This window comes from Osmerus mordax, chromosome 23, assembly GCF_038355195.1.
Source record: "Osmerus mordax isolate fOsmMor3 chromosome 23, fOsmMor3.pri, whole genome shotgun sequence".
NCBI classification, from domain to species: domain Eukaryota; kingdom Metazoa; phylum Chordata; class Actinopteri; order Osmeriformes; family Osmeridae; genus Osmerus; species Osmerus mordax.
The window spans coordinates 4,040,710-4,054,109 of NC_090072.1; the positions used below are offsets into that span (position 1 = coordinate 4,040,710).

The 13,400-nt window shown below is 43.1% G+C and overlaps 1 protein-coding gene across 1 annotated transcript; it reads right to left on the bottom strand.

Annotated features, from left to right (window-relative positions):
* Positions 1 to 301: 301 nt before the first annotated feature.
* On the bottom strand, positions 302 to 12,819 carry zgc:194930 (uncharacterized protein LOC557813 homolog). The gene is made up of 4 exons (XM_067261136.1): positions 12,577 to 12,819; positions 6,800 to 6,852; positions 3,316 to 3,766; positions 302 to 3,263 (listed from the first exon to the last, which is right to left on the bottom strand). Exons 2-4 carry the CDS (start codon positions 6,829 to 6,831, stop codon positions 2,958 to 2,960), a joined length of 789 nt encoding a protein of 262 aa, XP_067117237.1. The 5' UTR covers positions 6,832 to 6,852; positions 12,577 to 12,819; the 3' UTR covers positions 302 to 2,957.
* Between the last annotated feature and the right edge of the window lie 581 nt (positions 12,820 to 13,400).

The window sequence follows — 13,400 nt, forward strand, 5'->3', positions numbered from 1 at the left end:
CTGTTGTTTTTGGAGCAAGGTATTCTAGGAGCAAGGTGTTCATATGCAAACTTAAGCATGAACGAATTGCTTTGTTTGCTTTGCTTTTTCTCTGTCAAGACTGTTGAAACTAGTTATTGTATAATTATATGTCTAACTTTTGAACAACACCAGGAAGTAAACACACAGACCCTTGACATCAAATTCCCGGCAAACTACAGTTAAAACAAACTGGTTTGAAATGAATCCCCAACACACCTAGCAATGTACACAAACCCACACCACCTAATGGAGGGAAATTAAACATACACCGACAGCGACAAACATTTTCATGGCCGTTTAATTGCATGGATTAATAACAGTGACATATTCCTATAAAGTACACACATATGAAAATACATCTTCCTTCGTCCGCTAGCGTCTGGTTGAGCTTTCAGGTGTGTGTGTGTGTGCTTTCCCGAGATGCAGTGTTGCGTTATATAGAACAGGCACGCTGAGGTACAGTTTCAGCCTACAGTATGCGTCCATTTCTTCTCACGTATCGACAAAACATTTGAAAGCAATAGCATAGGCATGTTCTTGGTTCAAGAAAAAATAACTGTGTGTGTGTGTGCGCGTGTCATCTGTACGAGTCAAACCTGGACAAAGGCCAGAGACCCCTGAGGAAAGCCACACAACCCTGTCTTGACCAGAAGGGCAGAGGTGAGCTGAGAAAAACCTTCCTTTCAAACGAAGGGAAAACAACGACCTTGTTGAGGGGATCTGCAGATTAGCAGCCCAAGATGGACGACCAACCGGGGGAGAGGGAAGAAACGCAGGAGGAGGGAGAGACAGAGAGCTGAAGCGATAACGGACGGTCACAAGACAGGGGGGTGTTTCAGTCTTTTCTTAAAAAGTATCATCAGGGCCACGCTCTCCCTGTGAGGAGACAGTGGGACAGACAGCCTAATGGACATCATGTGGTTCCAGCCAAAGTTAGAGAGTCTGCAGCCCTTGCGTGCGTGTGTGTGTGTGTGTGTAGTGTGTTCTGAATGATGCCTGGGGTGTGTATGTGTGAGAAGTATTTGCAAGTATTGTGGTCTGAATGATGCTGGTGTGTGAGTTTGTGTGTTTGTGTGTGTGTGAGAGAGAGTTTATGTGTGTATTTGTGTGTGTGTGTGTGTAGAAGAGGTTGTGAAGCAGTCTTCCCCATGGACCCTCTAGTGGTAAAGATTGTCAGTGTGCTGTCACAGCTATGATTCAGCATCTGCTCCCAGAACACACACTCTGGAGATTCTGGGAGTACCTGAGAGCACTTGTGGGAAAGTAAACACACACATAACAAATATACAGTCACATGCTTTGTTTTACCGGTTGTATGCACATCCTGGAGAACATGGAAAACAAAATGAAAGAAAAAGAGTGATGGGTGCCTGAAAGGGAAAATAGAATAGTTGTTGTACTATAAACTAGAAAGCAAATATAATTGGCTGATATATTTCTTCAGTGTGCCCCTGAAATGGTATGTGCATTGATTCAGAATCATTATAAGGCTACTTGGCAGAACATTATTATCGCAAATTAAATGTCTTAATGCTTTTCTGAATGTTACAAACAAATTACAATAGAAATGATTTTGGCAAAACAAACAATGACTTAAAACGAACAGTCACAGTACAGTTTCAAGACCAAGTCACAGTCTTGTGAACCTCAAATCTGATACAGTCTCAGGTTAGGTGTGGGATAAAGCTAATCTGGCCCAGGTAGGAAATGATGTGTAAGTCTTAAAATAACTCAGGTGTTCTTCATCTGAACAAAAAGTTCATCATGCTCAAGGCAAAGTCGCTCTCAAAACTCAGGTGTTCAGTTGAGGCCACATCCCTGTCATAGTAAGAAGCACTCCTTCTATCAAGTCCTTCATTGAAACAGGCCGATACAAATGTAGCTCTACACTTGGTTCAGGCTCAGGTGATCCAGTATATCAGTTTTGTAGTTATACCTGTTACGGTATCAGTAGTGGTCGTATACTGATGTTTCATGTATTGTCTATCCTCAGAATGTCCAGCAAGCTTCACCATGGATTACTGGATTATTCCTGAACGAGGAAGCAAACTAGATTTACGTCACTGGTTTGACCAACAACACTAACATTTGCATGCCCCCCCCCCCCATACCATTCTGTCCTACTAAATGGTTCCTTGACTACTTCATGCCAGCAAGTTCTGGGCCAGTACAGATAACAACTCTTCACCCAGCACAATCCTGCTTAACCAGTTCAGATATAAATAACACCAGAACACAGATAAAAATACAAACAAAGGTGAGATTGTTGATACAATAAAAAAAAAAGAAGCTCAACATGACCTCATTAGTGTGTTCGTACCATGGAGCGAGCTTCCCTGAAGATTCAAAGCTCTGGCACATACTGCAGCCATAGCCACCGAGTTGAGTCTAGCTAACACAGAAAATAATATAGAAACAGATATTGTCGATAGAGCCTTTGGTGGTGGAAGTGGAGCGCAGGACACAATGATTCAGTCACGTGGATTGGGATTCTGGATTTCACTTATTTGTGAGATTCACCGAGTACAAACCAGAAGTATCTTCCCTCACGTCTGGGAGTTTACAGTGATGTTGCACATTCTGTGGCACTGGATCATGTCTTCCCTCAGCCAGTCAGGTACAGGATGTGTCACGTGACCTTATTAGAAAAATATTGGTGACTTCAGTTAAAAAACTATTCTTTTTGTAAACTAGTTTCTTTCTTTCCTACAGTTCATTAAAGATCAATGGGATTCAAAATCATAGTGAGAACACATTGTGTTCCATTTCAGTTGGGTGGAGGCCTCTCACACATGGTTCCTGAAATCATATTTGGGAAGTTCGAAAAGTCTGTTAGGGGACCGTGACAGCGCGGGACCGTGACCAATGTTTCTGTCATAAATTCACGGGACGCTCCGGGAACTGTTGGGGGGGGGGGGGGAACTCTTTGGAATGTGTCAATCGTAGTCCTCCCCGGCGGTTGCCGAATCCAACGCCGCCAGCGCCTCCGCCACCATGGAGTCTGTCACGCTCTGCGCGTCCCCCCCGTCCTCCTCCCCTCCCTCCCCCTCGTCCTCGCTCTTAGTCCCGGCGAAGCCCCTCTCCGGCGTGGCCGTCCTGGGACGCCGCTCGTCTTTGCCGTCGGCGGACGACAGGCTGGTGGTGCTGGTGTGCACGTCCCCGGAGAGCACGCTCTCCTCCTCGTCGCCCGTGTCGCACGGGTAGTCCGGGGTGCCCCCCACCCCCTCGTCCACCGAGGAGCTCTCCCCGCCGCACCCCCCCCTCCGCCAGCGAGTGCTCCGAGGCGCGCCTCGCCCTCCCCCCGCCCCTCCCGTCGAGCGTGTCCGAGTTCTCGTACGCCGATTCCCTCTGGTGCTCCAGGGAGTGGATGTTGGGGTACACTGGTACCTGGCTGGGGGTGCCCCCGAGCGGGACCCCCCATCTGTTACCAGGACCCTGGGGCTGGATGATGTAGGGTCCCCCCTCTCCGGACCGAGCCTTACCCTGCCACCCCTGCACGTTCTGGGGGCCGGGCTCCGCGGCGCGCAGCCTGTTGATGTGGTTGTTGTCCGCCTCCAGTTTGAGGGTGCCGTCGTTGTGCTTGGCATTGCTGGTGATGTAGCCCAGGTTGTGGAAGCCCTTCTTGGCAGGGTTGTGGGCGCTGCGCGGCGCCACATCGCCGGGGAGCGGGTGAGACTGGTACAGCGTGCTGCCCGCTGGGTCCGACTTCTGGACATCCACCGGATCAGAGGGATCATAGATGTAGCTGATGACACAGAGAAAATTTTTTTTGTTCACATATTGAATTGTAATATATTATTGCTGATAGATAGCTAGATACATAGATGGATAGATACAATAGATAGATCAATAGATACTTTATTCAACCCCTATGGGAATTGCAGAAATTGATGTTTACCATCTTATTTCTGAATACATATGAATATGTAACTTCTTATTTTTACAAGGGGCAACACATTTTTCTACAGTTTATATGACATTAGGATTTCAAAGTGTTCTTTTTGTATCCTTCGACACTTGCAGAAACAACAGCGATGAGCCACACTTGACTTTCTTTGTTTCTCCAAAGTGAGCTTCTGAGAGAGAGCCGCAGACTACTGAGGTACTTAGAACACACAGACTCCAGGTGTCATGTATTTCCCCAGGAAATCGAAGACTCTGCTATCAATAGCTCCAACTGAGCAGCGTCAACACAACGACATGCTCACCCCAGGTGTCTGGTGCACCTGGTGCTGCATGTGCAGAGCACTCTCTTTGGACAGCTATTGTATTTTTATATTGTAATTTACGGCAACTTATATTTTATTGTATATTTAATTCTATTCTAATCCCACTTAGTACTGCTAGTTTATGTACCCTTAGTATAGTTAGTCCACATATTTACATTTTAGGTATATGTTTATTGTATGCACCTTCCTGCCAAAGCAAATTCCTTGTCTGTGCAAATGGCGAATAAATCCCATTCTGATTTCTGATTCCTGATTGTGTTGGCTTTTGGTTGGGGGGGGGGGGGTGCGCTTCGAAAGGTGAACAAACTGAGTCTTTTCCAAAGTATAGGATGTCAATGGGTGGTTAGGCATGCAGACTGTTTGCAAATTTTCTAGAAAACAGGCTTGGGAACACAGTAAGAGAGAGTGAGACAAATGAGAAAGTGTACACACCCACACACCTGGGTTGTCAGCAGGGCCACCCTTTATTTATGGACGGTATAACACACTGTCAGACACTTCCCGCTGCACCTCGTGCGGTTTACACTCTTCCCCTCTTCCCTCCTTCCCTGTCTTGCTCCGTCCTCTGCTCTTGTCTCATTTCACACCTCTCAAGGTCTCTCTCTACCGGAGCCCTGTTTGACCGATTCCCCTCTTTTCTCAACCATGCCTTTCTCCCCCTCCTCTCCTTACACCTACACTGTTTCCTACTCTCTCTCTCTCTCTCTCTCTCTCTCTCTCTCTCTCTCTCTCTCTCTCTCTCTCTCTCTCTCTCTCTCTCTCTCTCTCTCTCTCTCTCTCTCTCTCTCTCTCTCTCTCTCTCTCTCTCTCTCTCTCTCTCTCTCTCTCTCTCTCTCTCTCTCTCTCTCTCTCTCTCTCTCTCTCTCTCTCTCTCTCTCTCTCTCTCTCTCTCTCTCTCTCTCTCTCTCTCTCTCTCTCTCTCTCTCTCTCTCTCATTATATCTCCCCCTGCCTTCTTCCTATATTTGTGCTTGCTTTGCTTCCTCCAATCATTGCTCCCCTCTCTGTCTCTCTTCCTCTCCTTCACCCACCTCCTAGCTGAGTCTGGAAAATGAATGTTTTCTATTTCTCCCTACCCGGCACTCAGCCCCACCGCTGTGTCTGCAAAGGTAGAATTTCAGGCTTATTTCTAAGAGCGCTAGACACAAGCTGTTTACCAACGAGAACACTCATTTATGGAGGAGAGTGTTGTTGGAAATTCCAGGACAAAAAGCTTACTAGGGTAAAAAGAAAGATTGGATTTCCTCAACAAAACCCTACACCCTGTGGTTTTTCTAAAAAAAAACGTAAAAAAAAAACAACTGGCCACTGTGGATCGCTGTGTTTTTAAGAGTGATTTGTAAATGCTATTATGGATTATTTGATTGTTTCATAACTAGTATTTTCACTGTAGGAAGACACAAGGGACTAGTAGGTAATAGTTGAACTAGGAGTGAAGGAAGATGGGATCAGACTTGGATGGGGCAGATAGATTGACATAGTTGGCACACCACAGGCACCACACAGAAACGGGACTACAGTGGAGTTTTAGGAAGAGCTCATGGGAACGCAGTATACAAACATTGTATTCATACTTTTTCCACCAGTAAGGCTAAAAAAACTTTCAGCAGTTGGCTCAATAACGGATTCCGGTACATTCCGTTGTTCATGCCTTCATTCATCATTGTTTTTTTTTTAACGTTGGAGATTCAGAGAGCAAAATATGGCTTTAAATCCATCTCATGTCAAGTTTCACAAGTAGTGTGAAACTTGAGCTGGAGGTGTGATCACTAGATTTTAAAAGGTGTAACTTCCTGCCGGGCAGTGACCCAGTGACCTAGAACGGTCACACTGCCAAATCTCCTGTAATCTCCGGGGACCAGAGACGGCTAAGCTCAGAAATGTGAAGAAGGAAAAAATTTGGAAATGTGAACAATTACAGGGAGTTATGTGGGAGTGAAAATGGTGTGTGTATTTCTGTAGGTCAGTGTGTGTCTGAGCAAGAGATAGGAACAGAGAAAGAAATAGTACACATTTCTGTGAGTGTTTGCTTGTGTGTATGTATAGGTGTGTGCATACAAGAGAGATAGACAGATAGAGAGTACTTGCAAAAGAGACAGGGTGGATAAAAGCAAGGAGACAGCAGTCTTTAAAGACCCACACTAACAAGAGGTGATGAGTATTGGCATATTGACCCATTGTTTATACAGAAAGCCAATGTTAGGGCACTGTGGGATCAGACACTTATAATGTACCTCTTCCTATCTACATGAACCAGAGAACAGGAAATCATTATGGGAGCTAGAAGAGTATAGTCTGACATTCAGGAAAAACTGCAGCCTAATTCAATAGGCTGCTGATAGATAAGAGACTGCTGGAAATGTACAATGGGTGCACATGCTGATATTGGAAATGCAGGCCTTGAAAATTCAAGGTTTTAGTACGTGCTATAGAGTTAGCTCAAGCCATGCTTAGAGTTATCTGGCAAAAAGCCTCAGAAACAAAGGCCAACACACACATTGGCACACACACACACACACACACACTGCATAACATACTCACTATCCTTACCTTTTTATCATCCGACAGCATTGGCACCCCATTTGGCCAGTTGTGTTTTGACGCTGTGAGAAGACACAGAGAGAGAGAGTGAGTGGCCGTTATTCACAACGGAAACTTCCGGACATTTGTCTGACACAGTAGTTGGCCACTACAATCTGAAACAAGCTTGGCACTTCTCCGACCGGATGGCATTTTACTTTAGTGCATATTAGACCCCTTGTCCCCATGATGAAAACGCTCCCTTCAAACCTGTCTCCTCGACAAATGCTTAATCGCACATGTACACACGCACACACACAAACACACCAGTCTTTTTCTGTTATTGATCCAAATTGCTCGACACCTGTGACATATGAGCGACCTTTCTGTTCTAAACCCATTGGTCTGCTCAGGCTTGGCCTCTGTCTCCATGGTGACGCCTGAATGTGATGTTCTAAGGATGATCCAGAGCTTGTCTGGAGCACCGATAAATCTTTATTTATTCATCACTATGAGTGTGTGTATATGTGTTTGTGTACTTGGGGATCTATTAATGCATGAGGTGTGGAGTATATCAATATGTCTGTTTCTGCATGCTTGTTTGGATGCTTGGGTGTGTGTGAGTGTGTGTGTGTGTGTAAATGTGTGTGTGCGTCAGTGAATGAGGGTGACCTTTTCTCTCCTGACTGTGTTTCCCCAGGCTTTGGCATGTCTTTGCCTGAGTAAATAATTAATCGTCCGGTCTCAAATGGGCTCGTCTGCTGGGGAGGAAAAGCGAGGTGGGAGAGGGCAAGGACACGGTCTCTTTCTCCCTAACTTTGGTGTTCACACAGTGACGGAGGGAAAATGCACACTCACAAGCAACAAACACATTGCAGGTCCCGACTGTAAGACGACCCTGAGACTTCCAAACTGCAAACGTAGACAGAGGAAAAAGTACAGACCATTCAGGACAAGCCAAACTTTCCTACCATCTGAACTTTCAACTTTTGCCGTTGTTGTCTGGATGTAACTGATAGAATTTCAGTCGTAACTTTTATTTGGTACAGCTGAGATGATAAACACAGTTCAGAAATTCTTGAACACAACTTCACACTGAATCGATAAAGGGTGTATCGATTACATTCAACCATGGGACAAGATATATAATTTTACAGTGGCAATATCTACACAATAGCGACTTTTATTTGAGTCTTCATGCTGTTGTTGAGATGAGCTTTCTGTGCTGCTGGAGGGCTGCTGTGTGTTTCCCTATCAATAGTCTGTAGACTCCAAAGCCAGAGGCCTATGTTTTTATTGAAAAAATACCATCTTCACACAGCTAGACCACAGTGCAAAGTCAAGCAGGGCTGGAACAAACATTCCACAAAACACATCAGTTGCTAGGATCAAAAGCACTGGAACACTTTAATATGTGTGTGTGTGTGTGTGTGTGTGAGAGAGAGAAAGAGAGAGACAGTAGCAGGAGAAAGGCATAGATAGAGGAGAGGGGTGAGTGTATTTTGAGAGACTATTTCTTTACTCTCATGGGAATTATTTCACTAATGCCCAATTGGAAAAAGTTTTGCACTTGAATGTGAATTATGTCAAAACTTATTTCCAAAATGATATCACTTAAAAAAGAAATCCTATATTTTTTTATAATACTTTTCATCCAATTGAGAAGAGACAAGTACCAATCCAGGCCTCTCTTTGCATCTCGATGCTAAGTGCAGTCCACTGTTGGGTCATTGCTCTCGGTAACATGAACCAAAACTACATTAATCAGAGCATGCTAAAACCGTATGTCTGTATGCCACACCAGCCAAGAGCACGGTCCAACGGCTAGACAATCACCCACACCCTGCAAATGGTTGACAAAAAATGTATAGGAAAGTAAGCAGGTTCACATTGGAAACTAGTTCAGGCCTGGAGACATTTGCAAATCAAAACTACTGTTTTCGTTGAGTGAGCTCTGACAATGTGTTTCCAGTGTTGTAGGAGAGCGCCGCAAGTCACGTCATTCTACCTTGGGTCAGTTGGAACAACACAGGGTCACGCTGTGACGCTATGGGGGGTCTGTTGTGTTCATGTCTGTTCCTGGGGGTAACGACAGAATGTTAGCATTAGCCAGACTAGCCTCGGGGATACGTTGCTTCACTGAGCACGAGGGATTCGGGGAAGAAAATTGCAATTGGACCAACTCTCCGCTAGTTAAACAGCATTAGCATAGGACAGGACAGACCACTCTCATGACATTCTGAAGTAAGTGTTTCGAGGAAACCTAAGTAGCTTTGTTTCAAGATTCAAGTTGTTAGTTGGGCTCCAAGAAGGCTGGAGGACGCTTACTGGATGACAGCTTTGGCTGTTCTCAACAAGGTCATCAGGTTGATTTCCTAATGAAGGTACTCAAAACAGGCCACGATTACTCTAAGGTGACATTTAGAGATTTATTTTAAGAAATCTTCACAGTTGAGACTATCAGAAAGTGGATGATTAAGGGAATTCTAAGTAACCTGTCAGTTAAGATAAAAGCAATTTTGTCAATAGAGTAATTTCACAAAACTTAAATATCCTACCACATATGCTCCCCAGTAACCAACAATATCAGATTCTGAGATGCATCTGAGCATCCAAATGACCAATCATCTCCCTCGATGAGAGAATCTCAAATCACAAAACAGGGTTGAGAATTCAATCTGCGTGTCAGACGACTACCATTGATTCCATGTATGGGGGTTATTGTTCACAGCAAGGTAATAACACTATACCGTGTCCCAACCCGATTCCATTATGTAGCAACTGTTTCTCCTGAAAAAGAGATGGAAACAAGATTGTAGAAAAGGGAGGAAACCCTTCCAGGACCAGGTCCTGGTCACTTTCAGTCCCTGAAGGCGCAAATAGAAATGTTTCCCCCAAGAAAGAGAGGGGATTGCAATAAGAAAGTTGGATTGCTACACATTGTTCCCTAAGCATCTGAAGTAGGCGAAAACACAATGCAATCCTAATCAGATCCATTCGGACAAAAAGCAGAGAGTGGTTGAGTTTTTTTAAAATAAATCTAAGAATAAAGGACTCAAAAGTGAAGGTTTTTTTTCCACTGAATGTCCATTTGGTTAATCTACAGATGAAAAATGAGGGTGGGCCTTCTCAGATAGAAAAATCCGCTTGGCTTGAGAATCTCTTAACAAAAAAAGTGTAGTAAATGCAAGTTAAGACACAGATGCCATCTACTGTATATTGAAAATGGCTGTATTGTAACCGCAATGTCAGCTATGAAGTTTTTCTGTTATAGTTGTCATGACTAGCTGATATTCAGTCAGCATATGTCACACTGCAGGTTAGTGTTGATGGTCCAAACACAAAACCACACCAAACAAGCATCAGATACAGGTACATGACAAACTGTATAAAACAAGACCAGAGGCCCTAAAACGTTGCTGTTATTGTTTATGTTTTCTTTATTTCTTTACACAATACAATACACAACAATCGTATACTGTAATTCTTTTCTCTTATACAACCCTTGTTGACTACAGACAATTGAACCTAAATATCGTCAAACTGCACTGGACCTAAACTGAGAAACGTCAATTTTAAGATTAATTTCTCTAATGCCAAAGCTAGTTCTAAGCCACCTAAAGTGGAGATGGGACTCCCATGTTTAACACAGAAAGTGTGAACAATCTCACTGGTACATCCTTGTGTCTTCTATAGACCTTTAGATCTAAAGAAAGGTCAGCTTATGTAAGGTATGGTAAGGTACTGACAACATTCTTTTTTGACAGCTGGTGTGTGTGTTTGTGTATGTGAGTACAAAGGGACAGTGAGAGGGGAGATCAGGTTTATATTGGTGACTTGGAAGGGTGTGGTGATTGGGAGGAGTGGGAAAACTGGTCTAACATCCCTCTCCTCTCTCATTCTTATCTATTTTTGTGTATTTATCCATGTGCATCCATCTTTTAATTCTCTATCTATTTCTCCCTCTTAAACTTCTTTCAAGTCTGTATTATATAAAACAGTTTAACAGAACCTCCTTGACAAGACATCTAGGACACATCTTATGAACAGAGGAGTAGTTACTGTAATTTTAAGACCCTCACTGTGGTTTTCAATCAACCTTCTTTCTGCTTCTCCATTAACCTTCACTGTAAACCAGATAAGAATACTTTGTTATCAGATGTAGTAGCAATTCCAGGAAATAATTTTTTATGGATTTATCCGATCTTTATAACGATTTCCAGTAAGATGACTGTACTTGGTAAATACTTTGCGGAATTTTTTTTTTATGTTGGCCAATATACATTTCTGTGGCCTTAAGAATGAGTGCTCAAGTTTTAACTCGGTATCAATGACAGTGAATTGAACAGATTGCTTTGATAGGATGTCAGCAATGTGCATACAATGACACTGCAATACAAAGTTGATTTGAATAAGCTAGGTGAGGCCGGAAGGAGTTGCCTTGGTGCCTTTCACCATGGCAACTAGTCATGACGACTAAAGTACACAGAATTTGGCCCCATGAGATACAATAATCCTCTCATTAGGCATCATGTGCACAACAGAGAGACTTAAATATTGAACTTCCACAACATTGAAAACAGGAACTGACAGTGCATGTCAATTTGCTCAGTTTATCACTAAGTTACAACAAATAGTCTACCCTTTGGTACTGACAGAGAATGCAAAAAGCTCAAGTAAAATATCATCTCAATGGGGATATTATCTGTGTATAAGTGTGTATATTCCCCAAACACAATTCAAATAGCCTGAGGCTGGTAGGTAGTACATTTTAAAAAACTCCATACCCAGTGTATGTTTTCCCACAAAATGTGATAAACAGTTCCTTTAACCTGCATCCCACAAACAATACTTCTATGGGCCAAATTGTCTGTTAGGGCAAAGTATTTATTGACCCTGGGTTGACAAGCTACAGCACACATGACATCACGTCTCAAAAGTGTCTTCACGTTTCAACAACAGAAGAGTTCAGGGCAATTTGAATACTTTAGCCACTCCATCAGACTGACTGAAACCTTAGCTGTCTAAGGTTAGGCCTACATAATATACACAAAACAACCTATGCCAAAATCTACCAAATTGTGAAGGCTAAGTATGAAATGAGCAACAGTTGACTAGTCCAAGATTGAAGATACGTTGGAAGAACAAACACTGCACCCCTGGGAGGTAGGGAATATACCTAGCCAATACCATTCACTTATTAACTTCATTAACTGCAGAAAAAAGAGCTGTCCATTTGCCAACTGTTGGTGTGGTGAGTAGTGGTAACTTTAAGCTTGTTCGGGTAGCCATATGTCACAAGTCTACCTCTGTGTTTACACCCGAAAGGCAATGACGTAGGCTACAGTTGGAAAGGTGTTTATTGTGCATTTGATGCCTGTTACATTTCACAAAACCATGCTTAAGATATAAGCCTACATATTGTCAACTTAATATTTTATTTAATCCCCATTCCAGTAAGAAGGCTAACTTCTTACATTTTGAGCAGCAACCTATCTTCCGTAGACATATCAAAGCAAGGGAAGTTTGTGGCTTTAAGTTATCCATTCTTAAGTCGTCATCATTATGCTGAAGTAGATGCTCGAGTTGTATAACGTGTGTTTACTCTGAAAGGCGCTCCTGTTCGGCAAGACAAATGCTGTTGTTATTAGTCAAGTTTGTTAGTTGTAAACATACAGCTTGGTATTTAATTCCTTATTCTTTGTTGTCTAGCCAACTTCCCTTTTCGAATACATGGCACCGTGTTAAAGATACCGTTTTAATAAGAAACAGAGAGAAGGAGAGGGAGAATGATGCTTTTCGCCTACCTGTTGCACTAAACGAAGGTGTGGCACCTGTTCGCCGTTGGTATTAGAAATTCCAGGATAACTTCAGCTGTCATTTATTTCGCAGATCAGACGCGAAACAAATCTCATTAAACAGTTAAAACCATCGCGAAAACTGAAGGAAGCATCTTGTTTCATCTTGAAGTAGAGTAGAGTAGCTCGTTTCCCTCAGTTGGCAGTGTGTCGTGGATAAGGGAACGTCCCCCGTGACTCCTGAGTCCCATGTCTCCGGCAGGGTTTGCCTAGTTTATTTGAATATCTGATGTTTAGCCTAGTATGTGCTTCAGGGCCTGGGCTGCCCTCCGTTTGCATGGCGTTAATGACTAATCATGTGACCTTAGTTGGGGATCAGAGAACTTGAGAACACACCTCTCACTGTTTAACTGCTTTACTCCCGATCTTCAGTAAAATGATTATGTGGATTTGATAATACTTTAAATACGTGTAGGCTATATGATCTTCACATATATAAATAAAAACTATAGGCTAAAGATTAACGATGTCTTTTATGCCTTTACACTTTTTTAGTTTTTGTTCGTCTAGCCTACTGTTGAACATAATTATATTTTTGTCACATATGACATACCAAGAGAAGAGATATATAGTACTGTAGTTGGCACAGCGATACACCTGTCTCAGAACCGGTTCTTTTGTTTTGATAAGGATACATGATAGCCCTATATCTGGATAGGTTTTGCACATATATTTTACTTTACCCGAGTCATCTTACATCCAGGCGTTACACCCAAGGAATTACAAGGCACCCAAAGGCATTACGAGGCATTAGGAATCAGTTTGGGTGAGTG